This window comes from Apodemus sylvaticus, chromosome 17 (assembly GCF_947179515.1).
Source record: "Apodemus sylvaticus chromosome 17, mApoSyl1.1, whole genome shotgun sequence".
NCBI classification, from domain to species: domain Eukaryota; kingdom Metazoa; phylum Chordata; class Mammalia; order Rodentia; family Muridae; genus Apodemus; species Apodemus sylvaticus.
In genome coordinates, this window is record NC_067488.1 from 70652075 (window position 1) to 70673494 (window position 21420).

At 54.9% G+C, this 21420-nt stretch overlaps 1 protein-coding gene across 3 annotated transcripts in view; it reads left to right on the plus strand.

The window, feature by feature from the left end:
- Nckap5l (NCK associated protein 5 like) overlaps positions 1 to 16043 on the plus strand; it is a 40966-nt gene extending 24923 nt beyond the window's left edge. Inside the window, exons 2-13 of one of the 3 annotated variants that reach the window (XM_052160995.1) lie at positions 2664 to 2722; positions 4349 to 4498; positions 4862 to 4930; positions 5013 to 5051; positions 5693 to 5812; positions 8824 to 8937; positions 9833 to 12432; positions 13694 to 13853; positions 14022 to 14103; positions 14397 to 14705; positions 14793 to 14935; positions 15168 to 16043. In XM_052160995.1, coding sequence (XP_052016955.1) covers positions 4388 to 4498; positions 4862 to 4930; positions 5013 to 5051; positions 5693 to 5812; positions 8824 to 8937; positions 9833 to 12432; positions 13694 to 13853; positions 14022 to 14103; positions 14397 to 14705; positions 14793 to 14935; positions 15168 to 15377 — 3957 coding nt within the window. In that variant the 5' untranslated portion in view covers positions 2664 to 2722; positions 4349 to 4387 and the 3' untranslated portion in view covers positions 15378 to 16043. The remainder of the gene's footprint in view (positions 1 to 2663; positions 2723 to 4348; positions 4499 to 4861; positions 4931 to 5012; positions 5052 to 5692; positions 5813 to 8823; positions 8938 to 9832; positions 12433 to 13693; positions 13854 to 14021; positions 14104 to 14396; positions 14706 to 14792; positions 14936 to 15167) is intronic. The other 2 variants (XM_052160996.1, XM_052160994.1) reach the window with 2 other exon arrangements.
- Positions 16044 to 21420: the final 5377 nt, after the last annotated feature.

Consider the following 21420-nt stretch of genomic DNA (forward strand, 5'->3'; position numbering starts at 1 on the left):
AGCAGCATCTCCCACAGTGGGAGTGACTCACAGTTATCCTCAAGGCAACCCTTGCAGAGAGCACTGCAGGAACCGTTTACTCTCTCATCGGTTAGGCTGGTAGGGTCTCCAGTGCATCCCCTCGGGATTCCGCCCCCTGCCTCTGCCTCTGCGGGGGTCACATTTGGAGAGGGATAGTGGTCATCTTTGGGGTGTGTTGTCTCCACATACTTCACTATGGTGACTTCAAGTTCTGGCCCTCACTCCTGCCTGGCATGCTTTTTAATGGTTTTGTGAAGAGACATCCTGTTAATGACCTTTGTGCTCTCTTTGGGTTTTGTCCTCTGTGAAGAGCGTGAGCTGTTAAGTTTCCCCTGGCTCCAGCTTTGTCATTCCCAGGTGCTGGGCCTTGTGTATCCCATCACCTTCCCAGGGCACAGACGATTGCATCTGAGCCAACTGCTCTTCTCTGGGGGTCGCTGGGGGTGGGGGGCTGAGGTGGGGACAGAGTGTAGGGTTGAGTGGGAAGCTGATGGTCCCTGGTCATCAGGAGCTGCAGACCAGAGCTCAGGGATGATAGGCGGACACAGTGTTGAGGCTGGGGGATGATAGGAAGACTCAGTGTTGGAGTGAGAGCAGAGCTGTTGATTGGTGAATGTAACCTGAGGCCTTTACGTTGCGTGTGGGAAAGGAAACAACTTCTTAAAATTGTTTTCATTTTTCCCAGGCCCCCATTTCTAAATATATCAAATGAGATGATGTCGGGAGCAAATCAAGTTATACTGAGCTCATTTTACAATGTTAAAATAACAAAGGTCTTTAACTTAGAAAAGATTTATTATAGTATGTGTGTGGGTGTTTTGCCTGCACTGTGTAAATGCATCATGTCTTTAGAGTGCCCTTGGAGGTCAGGAGAAGGTGATGAACCCCTGGAACTGGAGTTACAGGTGCTTGTGAGCTGCCATGTGGGTGCTGGGAACTGAACCCCAGTCTTCTACAGGAGCAGAAAGTGAGCCATCTCTCCAACTGCCAGGACTATACATTTTTGTGGAGTGTTAAAAATTAATATTAAGCCAGGCAGTGGTAGCACATGCCCTTAGTTCTAATACTTGGGAGGCAGAGGCAGGTTTATCTTTGAGGCCAGCCTGGTCTACAGAGTGAGTTCCAGAACAGCCAGGGCTACACAGAGAAACCCTGTCTGGGGGATATATATATATATACATAGTTCTTCCTTTTCTGCTTTTAGAGGCCTGTACACAATATGGAATGCATATATACACTAAGATGGAAGATCTCAATGGCAGAATGTTGGCCTGGCAAGCCATAAGGGCCCTGACACACACACACACACACACACACACACACACACACACCAGAAAGGTTTCTCTCCTCTGCCTGTTATCCCTGGCCTCAGAATTTGTGGCTGACTCCTTTTGAGTGTTTGAGGCAGAGACCTGAGAAGACTGGACTTGCGCTGTGCTGACAGGGTAGAGGCTTGGAAGGGGAGGGCCTCAGAAGACAGAGCGGGCCAGGCTAGGCCTTGCCTAAGACTTGTAGATGCCCTGCACCTAAGACTCCAGCATGGGGGAGGGGGAGTTGGAACTCAAGATCACTATGAGCCCAAGACCACCGCAGGCTTTGTACTAATCAGAATGTCCAGTGAGCTCAGGGTGAGCACCATTACCTCAGTGTGTCCTTCGTCTGCCCTTTGCTCTGAGTAATCTTACCCATTTCCTAAGCCAGGAGAGGAACTCTCTGGGGTTCCATACAGCAAGCCCTGCCTACCATGGCCTGAGGGGTAGGCAGAGCTTGTGTGTAAGTTATTCAATGTAGCTGATGGTAAGGCTTGGATGTGTAGAGCTGAGACCACAGAGCAGGGGGCATCCATGCCTGTCCAGTGTGCTGTGTGAATCAGCTGTTGGATCGCAACAAGATCCTTTACCCTGAGAACGCTGGTCACCCCAGGCAGCGTTGTTTAAGACGTTAATGCAGGGGCACAGAAAAGCCTTCTGACACTAAAGGCACACAGGGTAGATTCCATGTGTGCTAGAGTTACTGCTCCTTAATTGGCTCTAAATACAAGCATTGATTATAGCATTTATCTCCTCCTGTGATGGGAAAGATTAGAGGCAGCGTGGTTTTGGAAGGGCACTGAAGTCTCACCTGGGAGGCAAATGACTTCTGGCTGGAATCTGGGGACCGTTGTGGGACAAGTAGACCCATGTCACCAGACAAAAACCCGGAAGGTTGGGCCGACTTAAAAGGTTGGCACTGTCCCGTTGCCCTGATTGCTTTCCCATCAGGGGCTTCATCTAGACCCTGTGCGGGCCTCTGCCTGTCGTCAGAGCTCAGTCTGTCTCCCTGATGTTGTCTCCCTTGTTCAATAAGCCTTGAAAGCAAAAAGGCAGCCGGGTGGTGGTGGTGCACGCCTGTAATCCCAGCACTTGGGAGGCAGAGGCAGGCGGATTTCTGAGTTCAAGGCCAGCCTGGTCTACAGAGTGAGTTCTAGGACAGCCAGGGCTACACAGAGAAACCCTGTCTCAAAAAAACCAAAACCAAAAAAAAAAAAAAAAAAAAAAAAAAAAAGAAAACAAAGAAAGCGAAAAGGCAGGGCTCCCAGCCCACTCCAGACCCACTGGCACTGAGAGAAGGCCAGGCTACACTGATCCTCGGTTCCTTCACAGGTGAGGTGACACATCTGACGCCGGAGTAAACGTGCCAGCCTGGTGAGGGACAGAGACTGGTGAGGGGCCAGGGGCCTGTGCATGCTGGGACTGGGGAAGGAGCTGGGGCGAGAGAGGCCACACAGTGCCTCACAGTGGAGGGGAGTGAGGGTTAGGTGCTGAGAGACTTTCTTTTCTCTGACCCACAATTCTCTTTGGTGGGGCCTTTAACCGGGTGAGGGCAAAGCAGTGGAGCCATGGGGTACACATCCCTCAGCACCAAGGTTCCACGTTGCGATGTGGTCATTGTTCTTATGTTGCTGTGCCCATAAACAGCCAGACTTTTTTGTGGGGGGAGGGGAGGCTCTTGGCAAGGAAGACAGTGTAAAGTAGCTTTGTCTATGGTGGCAAAAGTCTGAGGTAAAAAACTGTTCACAACTACTGGCCAGGAAGCTGAGAGCCGGGAGCTTAGAGACCAATCTATATTCCCCGAAGTCCTAAGGATCGCTGCTCAGGGAGCTTGGGTTCAAGATGAGCCTGTGGGGAACTTTTCAGATTCCAGCTATGACATCTGTAACACAAAGGGTCTCAGATGAAAAATGAAGGCTTGTCATCTCAAGCTAACAGCATGGCAAGAGCCTTGTCGATGGGAAAGACACAGCGCTGTGCTCGTGTGCGGCTAGGGTAGACCAGCTAGTCTCTGGTCCTCAGTCTGTGTCCTGCATGCCGGATTACACAGGAAGAGTGCGTCTGGTCAGGGAAGCGAGTTCTGTGCCCTGTGTTCAGTTGCTAACAGCCTTGGTCAGGGGGACCAGCATAGAACCGCTGAGAACTGCATCAAGCACAAATGGAACTTGGGAGCCTGAGGAACAATAGACAGACCCGGCCAGGCTGCGAGGCAGGTGGCGTCAAGAGCTGCCGCAGAGAGGTCAGCGTGTGCAAAGCTGCCAGTGGGCCTCCAAGGCAGTGTTTTAAGCTCTCTCGGAGCCTGGATCATTCGGAGCCAGAAGAGGAGCTGTCAGAGGCTCAAGGATGCTTCGTGGTGTGTTCAAGAGGAGAAAGCGTAGCTGCAGCGGCGTGGGTGACGCGAATTGAACCCGGGTCCTCAGGAAGAGCAGGCAGCCCACTCAGCTGCTGAGCTGAGACTCAGCACATCTTTACTTTTCAAATCCCCTTGGTGCTGGGCGTGGTGGTGCATACCTTTAGTCCTCAGAAGACGGAGGTAGATGGATCTCTGAGTTCAAGGCCAGACTGATCTACAGAGTGAGTCCAGGACAGCCAGGCCTCATTACACAGAGGAACCCCGTCTCGGTCTCGTAAAACCAAATAAAAAGATAGATAGATAGATAGATAGATAGATAGATAGATAGATAGATAGATAGATAAAATCCCTTGGCAGACTTAAGTTTTATATGTCAACAGTGAGTTACATTAGTTGCAGTTGGTGTTACTTTCTAAACAGGGACATTGTGTGGCAGGGCAGCTGATTCACCCGCAGAGAATTCGGGGTCTGGGCCCTGTGTGGGGTGTGTGGGAACTGGGGTTTCTATAGGCACAGCCTCTGTCTTGGACGGGAAGTCAACAAGAGTCACCCAGCCTGACCTTGAGCTGTTGCGTTATCACAAGTGTAGCAGAGGTCACTGGAGAGCTTTGCCATCCTCCTCCTGCCTTCTCTTCTTGACTATTTCTCCTCTTGCCTGGAGTAGCCTGCCAGGCCTTGTTCGCAGAACCTGACTCCCAAGGCCATGGACCAGCCGGCCGGAGGCACTGGAAACCCGAGGCCGGCGGCTGGTGAAGACAGCGGCATGGAGCTCGGCACCTGCCAGGAGCTTCTGCACCGACTCCGGGAGCTGGAGGTATGTGGTCGAAGACAGGGTCGGGGTGCAGGGAGTCGGGGCTGCCCACTCTGAGCTCGGCGGGGGGGAAGGCTGGCCAGGGCGGGAGAGGCTGGACGTGTCTTTACTAGAGCTCCCCTAGGAAGCCCCTGGTTCCTTTTCACTGTCCAGCTCAGAGGGCGGCAAAGGGTATGTCCCCCCACCCCCACCTTTATGGCCCTGTGGCTCCAAGGACAGTGGTGGGCACGGAGGCTGTTGGGTAAACCGTCAGATAACCCTGGTCCAGGAGTCTGATGGACAGAGCAAAGCTTGTCCACTCTACCTCCCTCACTCCCAAGGTGCAAATGAGCCTCGGCGTTTCCCTTTTCCACCTCGCCCCTGTAGGCAGAGAACTCGGCGCTTGCGCAGGCCAACGAGAACCAACGGGAGACTTACGAACGCTGTCTGGATGAGGTCTGTGGGGTTTGCCGACGGACAGGGCTGGGGACCGAGTGGGTGGGCATGCCAGCTCAGCTCCCGGGCTTTGTATCCCCAGGTTGCCAACCACGTGGTGCAGGCACTGCTGAACCAGAAGGTGAGTGGATTCAGGAATTTCCCACCCCCACCCAACTGCTGCAGGATAGACCCAGGGTATAGTCAGGAGGTCCTGCCCTGGGACTCCAGAGACCTTCTCAGCCAAGCCTCTACTGCCACACCACCACCACCACCAGAGTGGCCTAGGAGGAGCTCCCTGTTGCCCACTTGGCCTGTGCCACAGCCTCTGATTGCCCCATTATTCTCTACCAGGAAACAGAATGGCTTGGTAAGGTCAGGTCTCTGGACCATGGGAACTTTGATTTGGACTAGAGTACCTCCATTACCCAGAACCCCGCTGATTTCTCTATCACCTTCAAAACACTGCTGACACTGTGAGCCTCAGCGACCTTGAAGTGTTTTCTTCAGATCGCTGTGACGTGGGCCACGGGCCACTTTGACTTCAGGGTCTTCCATGTCTTAGATGCCCCTCCCTTTCGACATGGCTTCTAGGAGGGAGGAAGCTAGCTGCAGAAGTGGTGGAAATGGCAGAGGCTGGCCTCTCCCATCTGTTAGGATGGGAGACCTAGAGGACGAGTGCATCCCCGAGGCTGTAGCTGTGAGGACAGCTGGCTGGGGCGGGAAGTCGCTGCTCCTCTTCTGCCTCCTCACCTGTGCTTCCTGTCCTTCCTGGGCGGACAGGACCTGCGGGAGGAGTGTATCAAGCTGAAGAAGAGGGTGTTTGACCTGGAGCGGCAGAACCAGATGCTGAGTGCACTGCTGCAGCAGAAGCTCCAGCTCACGGCCAGCTCGCTCCCGCAGGTGGGAAGAACGCTTCTCATGTGGGCCCAGTGGCTCTTCTGTTCACCTCATAGGAGCAAGGTGTCAGCTGTCCCCAGCACAGGGCCCGAGGCCTTGCAGGGAGGCAGACTCGGACTGGCAGACTTGCATTTTAGCTGAAGGAAAGCTTCCTGAGTCCCTACAGACTCATGTGTCGCCCTGTTCCCAGGTTCTCCCTACCCAGCCAGACAGTATCTTTAGTTGTTGTTGTTGGAGGAGGAGGAAGAGGGGAAGGATAGGGTCTCACTCTGCATCCCTAGCTGGACTCACACTCAGACAATCCTCCTGTCTCAGCTACCCAAGTACTACATTGAGAATCATGGCCCTCACTCGTAGTATGTCCCTTCTTATAACAGAGAAAGTTTGGTTTTGCTCCTGCCCTGTGTGGGGAGCTGGGTGGAGGCTGCAAATGCAGTTATTTCCGACTCCCTAGAGGCGCTGTGGCCACTGACGTGGCTTCTTCCTGGCCAGGGCCAGGGCAGGGCTGAGCATAAGGAGCCCAGGGCTGCGTGTCACAGAGAGGACAAGAGCAGCACTTCACCCATTAACTGGATGTGGGCGGCTGCACATACTGGCTTGCGCTCACACGCAGCCTGGACCCTGCCCACCCTGGGATCCATGGGGGGTGGGGCTGGCTCTAGGAATGAGTCCTGGGATCAGTTGTCACAGATGTCACTCTCTCAGGAGCCCCAACCATGGAATAAGACGCAGAGAGAAGGGCGGTCTGGAAGTCAGTGAGAAAAGCAGGTCGCTGCCAGGGACAGACAGCCCCTGCCCCCATTTTGACAAGGAAAGCAGCTCTTTGTCAGGGCGGAGATGAGCCTTGTCTGTCCAAAGGATCCCACCTGGTATCTGATTCCCTGTGAACTGGATCCCAGGCAGCAGAGGACAGTCAGAAGTTGCCCCTGCCACTGTTGGGTCTCTGCAAGAACCCCTGAGGCCTACTGTCACCAGGCATCCCCCATTCCAGTAACTGCTAACCAAACACAGAACAACCTAAAGTCACTTTTTAAAAAACCTGAATGAACTCTGGGATCACTAAGGGTCAGCCCAGCAGGACTCTAGCCCAAGTTACCATGATGCAATGGAAAATTAGAAGTGTTAAATGTTGGCCTCAAATAAACTGGTGTTGGATTTCTAACCAAACTGCTTTTTAGCTAAGTGTGACCTTGGACAAAATATCAAACTATATAAACTATAGTTTTTTTCCCTAACAAATGACACAAAACCACTCCCATTACACATCCTTGCAAGGATTAGATGAGGTAATACATAGTGCTTAGTTCACAGGAAGCCGGTAAATGGTAGCAGTTTAGTAATGTCAGCGTGACTCCCGGGTGTGCTCCCCTGGGTTGAAAGCTCCATCGAGCAGACACTACCTGAGCTGTCCTTGGGAGCCGTGCCTTTACCTAGGCCCGAGGAACTGAACTGATCCGAAGGCCTGGGTGTCACATCCTGTGCAGGGTGAGTGTGTCCCAGGACAGCTGGGACTGCTAAGAGGCAGTCTATGGACAGTCGTGCTACAGAGTCAAGTGTGGCACCTCTACTTGCCCCAGGGTACGCGACAGGAGTAGCTAGCCCTTGGAGGACTACAAGGCCTGGGAGGTGGGGGGTGTGCTCAGTGGTAAGGGACTTGTCGTGCAAACATTAGAGCTCATGTGTAATCCCCAGCGCCCTGTGTAAAAGGCTGGATGTGATACTATGCGCTTACAATCCAGGCTCTGAGGTGGAGACAGGAGGATCCCAATGGTCCACTGGCCAGCCAGCTGAGCCTGCTCTGAGCCCCAGGTCCCAGTGATGAGCCCTATTTCTAAGAAACAAGTCAAGTGACTCCTAAGGAATAGCGCCCTCAAGCAAGCAAGCGTGTGTGCATGCATGTGTGCACGCATGCACATGCATGCACACCATACACACCATACACACAGACTTAAGAAAGTTCCTGTAAGGAAATGGCATTGGACCTGTGTGCCAGGTAGAACAGAGCCTGACAAAGAGTCTGTAGATGGCAGCGGAGGAGGAATTCCCCATGGAAGGAACACCCAGAGGGTGGCACGCTTTCGGCTCGGTAGATGAAGGATGTGTGAGAGGAAGTGAGGAGGAGAGTGATTGCTGCTTGAAGGGTCCACAGCCGGGGGGAGAGGACAAACAGCAGCCAGCTGTAGGCCAGGGACAGAGGCTGTGTTCCCAGCAGAGGCACTTTAGGAAAAGGTCGTGTCAGCTTCCTCGTGCAAGACTAAAAGTCACTGAATGAGGTCAAGGAGATTGGAGTACCAAGCACCGTCAGGCCTGAAGTGCAGCTCTGGGCTGCAAAGGCAAGGCCTAGATGCTACAGGAGGGCCAGGCTGTGGAGGACGACGAGGTGAGTGAAGACTGAAAGCTGATTCATCCCCATCCAACAAGAACTCTCGAGGACCAAGAGAGTCAGCAAAATAGGAAGCCTGGGTTATACGCTCCTTGTACAATCTGGACAGTAGAGATCTCCCATGAGACCGGGCGACACTGAATGACAGTTCTCTGCCGTGTGTGTGTGTGTGTGTGTGTGTGTGTGTGTGTGTGTGTGTGAGAGAGAGAGAGAGAGAGAGAGAGAGAGCATGTGAGAGCATGCACGACAGAGGTCAGCCTTGGTGTGACATCCTTCAGATGCTGTTCACCTTGTCCTGGAGAGACACAGGAAAGGAAGCGCGCCCGTTGCCGACTTCGTGCTAGCCACAAGCTGGAGTGAACTGTGTGTGCCACTGTGCCTGGCTTTTTTTTGGGGGGGGGGGGTGTTAGTTTTTTCGAGATAGGTTTTCTCTGTGTGGCCCTGGCTATCCTGGAATTTGTGCTGTAGACCAGGCTAACCTTGAACTCACAGAGATCCACCAGCCTCTGCCTTCCAAGTGCCACTACCGCCTGGCATGGCTCCATTCTCTTAGATCCTAGGTGGTCAGAACAAGGGACTTTCATGGTAGTGTCCATTTTGAGGAGCCACTGACACTGTGTTCTCTCTGCAGATTCCACTCACCCCACTCCAGCCGCTGTCAGAACGACCAGCCTCCCCGTCCCCAAACGCCGCTGAGGGACCAGCCACCTCACTGCCTTTAGGACAGTGTGCTGGGCAAAGAGAGGTAGGAGCAGAGGGCACTGCGGTTTGTGTCTTACTAGCTGGAGGCTCCACTGCAGGTTCGTAACAAGTCTCAGGAAACGCTGCTTCCTAGGCGGACTCCTGTGAGCCCTCAGCAGCCAACAAAAGCAAGCCTGCCCCTTCCCCCGTCACGGCCTGCAAGCAGACGTATGAAGTCAGGCAGCAGGAGTCTCAGCACACCCATGCAGACTCATCCCATGCTGGGCACCGACTGTGCAGGACACCTCCGGGCTCCTACTTTATGGGGCTAAACAATCACCTTCTCATTTCACAGCTGACACAGTGACACTTAAAGGTCAAACGACTTGCTGGAGGTCATGTGATCGATGTTAACTGGGCTTGATATACTGACTCCAGTGCACATGTAGTTAAGCACTGGGCAGAACAGGGCTGGGTAACAGAGGTTTGCATGGGGCAGTCCCAGGCCTGCTGGCACTCCTGCCCGTCTGCTCTCTGACTGGGCAGGGCCCAGGCTTGCCTGCCATGTGACTGAGGTCTTAGCTATGACACACCCTCTTCCTGAATCTCTGTAGAGTCTGGAACAGAGCACAGGCAGGCCTCCCTCCATCCTAAACAAGCACAGGCCAGCACTGTAACTGGTCAGACTGGCAATGTAAAAAGCCTAGTGGGACTAGAAGACTGGCCATGGGGTACCCAGTGTACCCCAAGTGTGAGGGACAGCAGCCCGGCTAGGCAGAGCGCAGTGATCCTTGAGGAAGCCAGGGCATCACATCCCAAAAGCTGTGGATTTGTTTGTGGGACAGACGCAGACATGATGGCTTGTTTCTAGAATACGCTTATGAAATGTTTATCTCCAGGCCTGGGCCTCAGGTACCGGCCACACAGTCTCCTCCTCCTCACGCCTTGTCTCCTCCCAGGTGTGCTGGGAGCAGCAGTTGCGGCCAGGCGGCCCGGGGCCCCCGGCCACTCCACCCCCAGCGCTCGATGCCCTGTCTCCATTTCTTCGGAAGAAAGCTCAGATTTTAGAGGTGCTGCGAGCCTTGGAGGAGACTGACCCTTTGCTTCTGTGCTCGCCTGCCACGCCCTGGAGACCCACAGGCCAAGGCCCCGGCTCCCCAGAGCCCATCAACGGTGAGCTCTGTGGCCCACCGCAGCCTGACGCCTCACCCTGGGCACCCTACCTGCTGCTCGGTCCTGGGAGCCTTGGGGCACTGCTGCACTGGGAGCGTGTCCTAGGGGGCCCTGGGGAAGAAGGCAGCCGGCAACCCTGGGCTTCTAGCAGGGCCCCGCCGCCAGCCCAGGGCCCCAGCTCCGGCCCACACTGTGCTCCGGGAAGCAGCTCCTCGTCCTCCTCCGATGAAGCAGGAGACCCCAATGAGGCCCCCAGCCCCGACACCCTTCTCGGTGCCCTGGCCCGCAAGCAGTTAAATCTGGGCCAACTCCTCGGAGACACAGAGACTTACCTCCAAGCTTTTCTGGCTGGAGCTACAGGCCCCCTCAATAGCGACCACCCGGGTGCTGGGAAGCCATCCTCACCAGATCCAGGACCCGCACAGGTGTCCAAGTCCAAAGGCCTCCCAAAGTCAGCTTGGGGTGGAAGTACCCCAGAGGCCACCAGGCTGGGCTTTGGTGCTACCTCAGAGGGCCAGGGGCCCCTTCCCTTCCTCAGCATGTTCGTGGGTGCAGGGGACGCCCCGCCGGGCTCCCGGCCTGGCCATCCCCATTCCTCATCTCAGGTGAAAAGCAGGCTCCAGCTTGGGCCTCCTTCCCCCGGGGATGCCCAGGGACCCCTTCTGCCCTCTCCAGCCAGGGGTCTCAAGTTTCTCAAGCTGCCTCCAGCCTCAGAGAAGGTCCCCAGCCCAGGAGGCCCCCAACTCAGTCCTCAGCTTCCCCGGAGTTCTCGAATCCCTTGCCGCAACAGTGGCTCAGATGGTAGCCCCTCCCCGCTGCTGGCTCGAAGGGGTCTGGGTGGAGGAGAGCTGTCCCCAGAGGGGGCACAGGGCCTGCCCAGCAGCCCTTTACCCTGCTCCGCAATGCCAGACTCTGTGCAGCTCAGACCTTCCCAGTCGGTTCTGTCTACTACACTGTCCCCAGGACCAGTAGTATCTCCCTGCTTTGAGAACATCCTGGACCTTTCGCGGAGCGCCTTTAGGGGTTCTTCCCCAGAACCACCTCCATCCCCGCTGCAGGTGCCCACCTACCCACAACTGACTCTGGAGGTGCCCCAGACCTCCGAGGTCCTCAGGAGCCCCGGGGCCCCCAGCCCTGGCCTCCCAGAATCCTGCCCCTACAGCAGCCCCCAGGAGAAGAGCAGGGACAGGGCAGGCTCTGAGTCTCCCCATGCCAGCCGCAGGACCCCGGGAGGCTCATCCAAGAAGCCTGGCCAGGGATCAGGGCGACGACCTGGCGATCCTAGCCACACACCCCTGCGAGACAGATTGGCAGCACTTGGAAAACTGAAGACGGGCCCTGAGGGGCCTCTGGGTCCAGAAAAGAACGGAGTGCCAGCCAGGTCTAGCACTGAGAAGACCAGGGCACTAGTGAGGTCAGGTGAGTGTGCTGGAGACATGCCTCCTGGCACCAGACCTCTCGAACAGCCAGAAGCTAAGGGTATCTTTCGGGGAGCAGTGGCCTTGGGCACAAGCAGCCTGAAGCAGCAGGAACCTGGACTTGCAGATCCCAGCGCCAGAGTCTACTCCTCCCACTCGATGGGAGCGCGAGTGGACCTGGAGCCTATCTCACCACGGAGCTGCCTCACCAAAGTGGAGCTGGCCAAGAGCCGGCTAGCAGGGGCTCTGTGTCCCCAGGTGCCCCGCACACCTGCAAAAGTGCCAACCTCAGCCCCTAGCCTGGGCAAACCCAAAAGCCCTCACAGCAGCCCGACAAAGCTCCCCTCCAAGTCCCCCACCAAGGTGGTGCCCCGTCCTGTGGCACCCTTAGGCACCAAGGAGGCCCCCAAGCCTGACAAAGTGAAGGGCCCGCCCTGGGCAGACTGCAGCCAGCCTACATCTCCAGTACCTGGCCCCGCCCATCCAAGCCAGGGCTCGGAAGGGCCGGCCCCGCACTCAGCCATCGAGGAGAAGGTGATGAAGGGCATTGAGGAGAACGTGCTGCGCCTTCAAGGTCAGGACCGGGCTCCAGGCTCTGAAGCCAAGCACCGCAACACCAGCAGCATTGCCAGCTGGTTTGGCCTTAAAAAGAGCAAGCTGCCAGCCCTGAACCGCCGCACAGAGGCTACCAAAAACAAGGAAGGGGCTGGCGGGGGCTCCCCGCTCCGGAAAGAAGTCAAGACAGAAGCCCCGAAGCTGGAGACTGAGAGCCTCAACATCTCCAAGCTCATGGCCAAGGCGGAAGACCTGCGCCGAGCCCTAGAGGAAGAGAAGGCCTATCTGAGTAGGGCCCGCCCACGGCCCGGGGGCCCAGCCACAGTGCCCAGCCCCGGTCTGGGGCAGGCACAGGGCCAGCTGGCCGGCATGTATCAGGGTGCGGACACCTTCATGCAGCAGTTACTGAACCGGTGAGAGCCTGGGACCAGGGGTCAGATACTCAGTGGGCTGGGGCCACCCTGGGAGTTTGAGCTTCCCCGGGGTCAAGGGGAATAAAGTGCCAGCGAGACACCTATGAGCTGATGACCTGGCCAAGATGGAAGTTAGGGCTCAGAAAATGGGTCACACACACACACACCCATCCTCTTCACTGGCTGGCTGGTGTCGGTGAACTAGCTCTCATCTGCTGTATTACCTTTCCCAGATCCTTGCCCCTGCGGCCCCTCAGGTACCTGTATGCACTAAGAAAGCAAATGCTGCTTCCTAGCCAGTCCAATGACAGTCCACCTTGGAGAAGGGGCAAGAAAGCTCCCCTTTGACTCCTGCCACTACAGAGCCGCGGTTTAGGGAAGGCCACCATTTACAATGATGTCTACTGCGTCTCGGCCAACTGGGTAAAAAAGGCTAATGGACTCAGGCCCTGAGATAGGCATTGATTTTGGCCTACCGTGTTCTCAGAAGTCCCAGGGCACCAGGCCAGGGCTGTTGTACGTAGTCCTGGGTGTGAACTGGTCTGTCAGTATGCTAGGCACAGTGACCCTGGGAAGCGTTGAAGGTGGGCTCCCGTGTTCTTTCCTACCCCTCCTGTCTCTCTGCCCCTCCACCCACCCTGCCTGTTGAAAGCTTCAGGAGGTGTTGAAGAGAGCATCTGTAAGTCCCTCTCCCCAGGATGGACAGCAGTGCCCACCTCTGGGGCCAGCAGTGCGGGAGGGTTTGTGCCTGGTGTGGTAGTCTGGTTTGTATCACTAATTAATGTGTTTCTAAGACAAACTACATAAATAGAGGGTCACTGTGGCCCATGGTTCTAGAGAGCTAAGGGCACATCTGGAGATTACCTTCTGCTTCCAGAGTCCTGTGGCAACCCCGAGTGTCACCAGATGAGGCACAGAGTGTGGTGCTTGCCACCCGTCACAGGGGTCTACGGCCTCCCTCATGACCATGACCAAGCCTGGTTGCTTCCTGAGAGGCTCTACCTCTGAAAGCATTTCCATCTTCTGTGTTTGTTTGAGACAGGATCTAAATATGTAGGCTAGCCTGGAACACTCTGCATAGACCAGGCTGGCCTCAAATTCAGAGCCCCACCTGCCTCTGCCTGGTGCTGCCCACAGCATTTCCATCCCAATGCCTCACTAGGTGTACATTACCACACCCAGAGCCTTGACAGACACTCCAGCTGAGCCTGCACCTTAGCTCAGCACCAACTCGCCAACATCCGCTGCACTCTCGTCCTAGGGTGGATGGCAAGGAGCTGCCCCCCAAGAGTTGGCGGGAGCCCAAGCCTCAGTACGGGGATTTCCAGCCGGTGTCCACCGACCCCAAGAGCCCCTGGCCTGCCTGCGGGCCTCGAAATGGCCTGGTAGGCCCACTTCAGGCCTGCGAAAAACCCGGGAAGGTAAGTTCTTGATCAGGGCCTGCACTGAGGGCCTGGCTCTAGTCTTCCTAGGGCACCAGGAAGCTGTTAGTCTACACTGTCCCTGCGCTTGGCCTCCCATACCCCCGGAGGCGAGGTGGGGGCCTTGGGGAGGCACCGGAACAGACACTCAGATCTGTACCCATGCAGCCCAGCAGTGAGCCAGGCAGGCGGGAAGAGATGCCCTCAGAAGACACCCTATCGGAGCCAGTGTCCTCCGCACACTTCACAGGTCAGCAGGGTCCCTTCTCACCTCACTCCCTGTCGCTGCTGCAGTGCCAAGTCCTGGGTGGCATCTCGGCACTCAGCCCTGACTGTGGGGGAGGTGGATCTCAGTGGTGGCAAAGGAATGATTCTCCCTGCCCCAAGGGGCACCTGTGCGGAGCTGAGGGGGAGTCGCAGGGGTGGGGCAGGTTCTGCAGGAGCAGACTTTTGGGCCAGGGAAACCCTGAGGGGGATGGCCCGAAACTGGAAGAGGGAACAGCGGGCCTGGGCCTCATACTCTGTGTACCCTCTCCTCCACAGCCTGCGGTTCCTTGACTCGAACCCTGGACAGTGGCATCGGGACCTTCCCACCCCCAGATCACAGCAGCAGTGGAACCCCCAGCAAGAATCTCCCCAAGACTAAGTCACTGCGTCTGGATCCCCCGCCAGGGGCACCCCCGGCTCGGCCTCCAGGCCTCACCAAAGTCCCTCGCCGTGCCCACACGCTAGAGCGGGAGGTGCCGGGCATAGAGGAGCTGCTGGTGAGTGGGCGGCACCCCAGCATGCCAGCCTTCCCTGGACTGCTCACTGCGCCTCCAGGCCGCCGAAGCCATCAGACCTGTCCTGATGGTGAGTTTCCCAGCAGGTGGTAGGACGACCTTCAGAGGATCCTTGGAGCTAAACAGACAAGTCCACTTTCCCCTTCTTCCTACACAGATCCCTGTGAAGACCCAGGCCCTCCCCCGCCTGTCCAGCTGGCCAAGAACTGGACCTTCCCCAGCACCAGGACAGCTGGCAGCGCCAGCGACCCCTTCCTGTGCCCACCCCGACAACTGGAGGGACTGCCTGGGACCCCTATGGTAAGGCTACAGAAGGGAGGAGAAAGGCCTGGGTGCCTGGAGGGAGAGACTGGGAGATGGCTGTCTCTGTGAGATGCATACAACCGACACCTCCAGAGGAGATGAGGACAAGCTCGCCCACCCATGCCATTGTGGGAGAAGGCTTCCCTCACTCCTCAAAACCCTGCCTCTGTGCGCCCCCTTAGCAGTCCAGGTGGGTTCGATTCCCCTCTGAGCAGTGCCTCTTCTCTAGGCCCTGCCTGTGGACCGAAAACAGAGCCTGGATCCCAGCCGCACATCTACACCTCAGGGCCAGGCCTTTGGAGGCAGTCGAACCCCCAGCACCTCCGACATGGGCGAGGAAGGCAGAGTGGCCAGTGGGGGCGCTCCTGGGCTGGAGACCTCAGAATCCCTAAGTGACTCCCTCTATGACTCGCTGTCCTCCTGTGGGAGTCAGGGTTGAGGGACTGTACCCACCACAGTTCCTCTGGAGCTAGGGACCCCAGACCACCTGCTTCCGTGCTCCATGCTCCACGTCTTGGGGCCAGTGAGTCTTGATCTGAAGGGACCAAGGAGAAGGTGGATAAGGTGGCGACAGGGGTCCCTGGCCACCACTGCTGTGGATGGGACAACCATGCTCAGCTCAGGGAGAGACCTCACTCCTAGTCCCTTGACTCCCCAGAGTAAGGCTCTGCTCTAAGGGACCGGGGGCTCCAGGCTGCTCTGTCCCTGCTGCCACTTCAGGCTGAGCCATCCTGCGGTGCTGGGCTTCCTGCCCGCCAGCTGTGCCACCTCTGCCCAACCTGGCTGCAACCCTGACCCAAAGCCCCCATGGGGCTGATTTCGGAAGCCCCAGGCTTATGGATTTTGGGGGTGAGGGGGACAAGTTGCCTTCTCTCTCTGCCCTGGTCCTCCCTGCTGTCTGAATGGTGCTGCCTCCCTCCCCCACACCGTGGGGTCTGTTTGTCTGTCTTCATCTTTGTTTTTATATATATATATAAAAGCGCCCGGCCCAGTCCCCACACCCAGCCCGCACTGCGGTTAATTTATCTGTTGTTGAAAAGCAGCTGCCCTGCTTGCGGCCTCTGCTCCTGCGATATCCCTAATAAAACATGGCGGCCTCTCCCCACCGAGACTGTTGTTTGGCAGCACGCCCCTCTGTGCTGGCTTCTCTGTAACCCTTCAGGCGGACAGGCGGGCAGGTCCAGGGAACTTCAGGTGTTCTCAGGAGGCTGTGTGCCCTTCTCCTGGGGGAGCTGGCAAGAGTCCCCTAGGACATGACCTGCAGGGACCTGCTTAGATCGAGGCTGGGAGGGTGTCCCTGGCCGGGTGGGGCACAGGCCGGATGGCCTCTCGGAGAGAAAGATGGGGAAGAGGCCTGTGGTCATGCACTCAAGCCCCTCCGTGTTGCCGGTCGGGGACAGGCCAGTTCAGAGTAGGCTCACTGACTTTGGTGGAGACATGGAGCAATCCGTGACTACCCAGGCGGAGAGGGGTGGAACCCAGTAGGAACACCCTCACAGGGCACGCCATGCAGCCTTCCCCGCGTCCTCAAGTCTTATAAGCCATCTCTGCATGGCTTGGGGGGGACACTAGAAGCCAAGGATATTTATCACCAGAGCTGACATTCCAAAAAAAACTGTATCGCTGCAAACCTCGGTTTTCTTCATCTGAGTGAAGAAACCACCAGGTGGCCCTAGGCCTTCTCCTCCGTGCTCTGTGCTCCGTCCCACATCTGCCTTCTTCCCTTAGGTGACCTCATAGGGTCTGGCGGTGCAGTTTTGTGTAAGGTCTCAGCCTTCTTGTCCCCAGCTCTTCCTGTGTGGGCTAAAGGAAGCCTGCATCCTCCACTGGTTCCTTACCCAATTATTGGCTTAAGCCTAATGCATTACGTCATTTCCTGTTAGAACTGCTTTGGCCTTCTGGATCCCTCCCTCTCTTCCTGGAGAGGAGTTTGGCCTGACGGGCCTGACTTTCATCTCCTTCCCTTCAAAGCTAAGACCAAAGGGTGCATCCATGTTCTCACCAGGATCTGCTCAGGATGCTGGGAATTTGAAAATACCAGGTGCCACCTCGGTCCCTGGGTCACTATGAGTTGACTGGAGAATTGTCCCAGGGCAGGATAGGCTGCACAAGCCATAATGGACCCTGGAGGCAGCCCTGTCCGCCATTGGTTCTCCTGCCTGCTCCCAGTCAGCCGTAGCCCACGTGACAATGTCCCCCCTCCCACACACACACACACACACACACACAGGACTGGGTTCCAACTGGCAGGATTTGGAGTAGGGAGCATGTGAGTGAGTTTGGTGCTCCGAACCCAGTTTCTTGGTGGTCAAGGGAAGGTCTCTGCAAGCCTCCCTGCCCCCACCCAGTTTCTCGGTGGTCTAGGGAAGCTCTCTGCACACCCCCTTGCCCCCGGCTTGGGCAGAGCACTTGGTGTCTCCGTTTGCAGCAGCTGCTTGTAAAGTTATGTGATCTCACTCTCCTCAAGAACAATGGACAAATGTTCATGTAAGACCTCAGCTGGGTTTCCCAAACACAGGAAGTTCAGACTGCCAGACAGCTGCCCTCCCCACCAAAGGCCAAAGCCAAAAGGCAGGAAAGAGGCGGCTCCGCACTGGCATCTCTCCTTTTGCAGGACACCCCACCCCTACCCCCTGTGCGCGCACACATACACACAAAGAAAGAAAGAAAGAAAAGAAAAAAAGAAACTAGCCTCTCTAGGCTGCCAGGGTTTTATTTTCTTTCCTTTTCTTTCCTTTTTTCTACTTCCCCCTCCCTCTTTTCTACAAATAGTATGTTTTGTTTCCTTTTTTTAAAAAAAAGGTTTAAAAAAAGAAAACATGCTCTGCAGCAAACTCTAGATCTCCACCCTTATTCTCTGAGGTAATTCAAGTGCATAAATAAATCTCTTAAAGCCACAAGTTCATGGTAAGTACTTTTGGGGTTGTCTGTGATTTTAGGGTAGGGGATGAGATTTTTAAAAAGGTTTTAATTATTAAAGACCTACAAATTTAGGCTGGTTCACAACCATCTGACCAGTTTCAGAGTACCGTTCTTGCTGTGAGAACATGAACCCTAGTTTCAAATAGCTAGCACCTACATAAAAGCCAGACTTGAAGGTGTGTATCTGTGACCTCAGTACTTGGGGAGGGGGAGGGGAGGCAAAACCAGGTGGATACCAGGGCCTAGTAAGTAGCCAGTCAAGCCACATGGTAAGTTGTAGGTTCAATAATCGACTGTCTTAATAAGAAAGCAAGGCCCAGTGTGGTGGGTCACACTCTTGATCCCAGCACTTGGGAGGCAGAGACAGGTGGATCTCTGAGTTTGAGGCCAGCCTGGTCTACAGAGTGAGTTCTAGGACATCCAGACCTACACAGAGAAACCCTGTTTAAAAGAAACCAAAAAAAAAAGGGGGGGGGAGGAGTCTTTGGGAAGCCAGGTGTGAGGTGTCAACACCTGTGACCTCAGCACCTGGGAGGGAGGGGCCTTCCTGAGCTACAGAGTATAGCCTCAGCTACAGAAGACCCTGTTTTAAAAACCCTGTGACCCCTGTGACTCAAGAGTAAAGGCCCTTGCCACCAAGCCTGACCACCTGAGTTCACTTGGTGGAAGGAGAGAACAGACTCCTATCGGTTGTCCTGGGACTTCTTTGCTACATGCTTATTCACACAGAAATATAGTTAATAAAAATAAAATATAAAAGTATATATATTTTATGAAAATATATGGGACTGGAGAGATGGATGGCTCAGTGGTTAAGAGCACTGACTGCTCTTCCAGAAGTCCTGAGTTCAATTGTCAGCCACATGGTGGCTCACAACCATCTATAATGGGATCTGATGCCCTCTTCTGGTGTATCTGAAGACAGCTACAGTGTACTCATATACATTAAATAAATATTTACATAAAAAGGAAATATAATACATTTATAAGAAATATATATAAATATTTGTTTAAAAACTGGGCAGTGGTGGTCTACACCTTTAATCCCAGCACCTAGGATGCAGAAGCAGGCGAATCTCTTGAGTTCAAAGCCAGCCTGGTCCAGTCTGGTACAATGCAAGTTCCAGAACAGTCAGGGCTACATGGTGAGACCCTGTCTCAAAAGAGAAAAGAAAGAAATGTTCTCTTAGTGTTTTTAAGGCTTTAACGTGGATGATTATTAGTTTCTGAGACACAGGCCTGCTCTGTAGCTCTGGCCTGACTCAGACTTGCGATCCTCCTGCTTCTGCCTCACCAGTGTGAGGCTCACAGGTGTGTTATCACTAATAAGTTGTGTTTCTGAAGGGATGGTTTGTATCAATGTTTCCAGTGTGATACCATCTTGTTACTCTGCCACCTCAAATGCTACAGTGTTTCCTTCCTACAAGGACTTTGGTGATAACCCATCAAACCCAGGAGTTAATACTGAACAGAACTCCCCCAGGCCTGGCTCTTGGGCACACACCTGCTGTCTTAGCCGGCTGGGAGGCTAAAGCAGGAAGATCACTTGAGCCTAGGGGTCTGAAGCCAGCCTAAGTAACTTAGCTAGACCAGTGTAGACAGCCAGCCGTCAAGGCCGCAGCTCACGAGCAACGTAGCTAGACCAGTGTAGACAGCCAGCCGTCAAGGCCGCAGCTCATGGGCAACATAGCTAGACCAGTGTAGACAGCCAGCCGTCAAGGCCGCAGCTCGTGAGCAACGTAGCTAGACCAGTGTAGACAGCCAGCCGTCAAGGCCGCAGCTCATGAGCAAAGGCAAGAGCCACCAAGCCCGGTGACCTGAGTTCAGTCCCTGGGACCCATACGGGAGCAGGAGACTGACTCCTGCAAATTATCTCTGGCTTCTATACTAATGAGTGTAATAGTGACATATCTTTTCATAATTTTTACTGATTCTTTGTGATTTTACATCATGCCCCAGTCTCACTCATGTCCCAGTCCTTCCACATCTACCGTCCACCCTCATACCCTCTCCCCAAAGGAAAAGAAAAAAAGAAAAAAAAAATCCTGGCTGGAGAGATAGATGGCTCAGAGGCTGAGAGCAGCAACTGCTCTTCCAGAGGTCCTGAGTTCAATTCCCAGCAACCACATGGTGGCTTGCAACCACCTGTAACAGGATTCGATGCCCTCTTCTGGGGTTTCTGAAGAGAGCAACAGTGTATTCATATACATATAATAAATCTTTTAAAAAACCATTAAAAAAAACCATAAGAAATTCAAGGAAGTAGATGAGTGGGAAGGGATGCCTAGTGGGTGGTGCAGCCCAGGGACTTGAGACCCAGTGCTCAGGGAGTTTAGAGAACAGCATCTGCGTGAGGAATGAGGGGGAACCCAGCAGGAAGGAGGGAAAGCCTCGGGACAGCAGAGTGGGCCTCAGGATACAAGCCCACTTCAGAGCAGAGGTTAGTCACTGAGAGTCAAGATGATAAAGGACCGGAGCGCGACCTGAGCGCGACCTGAGCACTAGGCAACAGCAGCTCAGGAACAGCAGACCGAGGAAGATGCGGACTAGCGTGTGGGCCATGCGAGCCGTCACAAGTCACGACACGGGCAGCCATGTTTATAGTTTGCCCAGCGGACACTTTAAGCCTTTGATTTCATACCTTGCAGGTAGGAGATGTGGAGGGGCCACCAAAGATGGAGATTTGGGAATACTTCCATCCCATCTTCAGGGGGCTGGAGCCAGTGGAAGACGGAAGCTAGGCGTCTCTGACACCAGGCTTTGGGGAAGTCAAGGTTTTTGTGAGAAAGTATAGCAGGTGCACACCCTGGTTTCAGGTCTAGAAAAGGAAGACTGTGGACTTGATCCAAGGGAAGCATTGCTCATGAGGAAACTGCGGTGGCGAATGGAGGGTCAGTGAGGTGAGCTCTAGCTTCAGAGAGCTTACACAAGAGCTCACCTTTTACCATACAGCAGCACTACTACCTCAGCCGTGTGTGTGTGGGTGTGTGGGGGGGTGTTGTGTATACTCAGCTAATCCTCTATACAACCTCTTCATGTGGGTGACCCTGTTACCCGGGTTTGACAGGGCGCGGAGAGATGGAACATTGGAAAGGTTAAAACCTGTGTGCGTCTGTACACAGTCGTGATTCCAGCCCAGACACGCTGGCTCTAGAGCACGCTCAAAACGACGACGACGACGACACCAGATAACACTCGGGGGACTGAGGCGAGAAGACAGAGAGCTCTAAGCCAGCCTGGACTACAAAACCAGAGCAAAACCAGAGCAAAACCCCGCCCCACCCGCCTCCAGGGCCGGAGAGATGGTTCAGTAGTGCAGACTGAAGGAGGCTCTTCCAGGAGACCCAAGTTTGGTACACATGCTGGGTGGCTCACAATCATGTGTAACTCCAGCTCTGGAGGGATCTGACATCTCTGGCTCTCTAAGCAACACACACACACACACACACGCACACACACAACGCACGCACGGTGAGTAGTTACTAAGTGGTAGGACATTTTCTTAGCAACAAAGCCCTGAGTTTGAAAACTGAAGAAGAGAAAGGAGGAAAAGAAAGCTT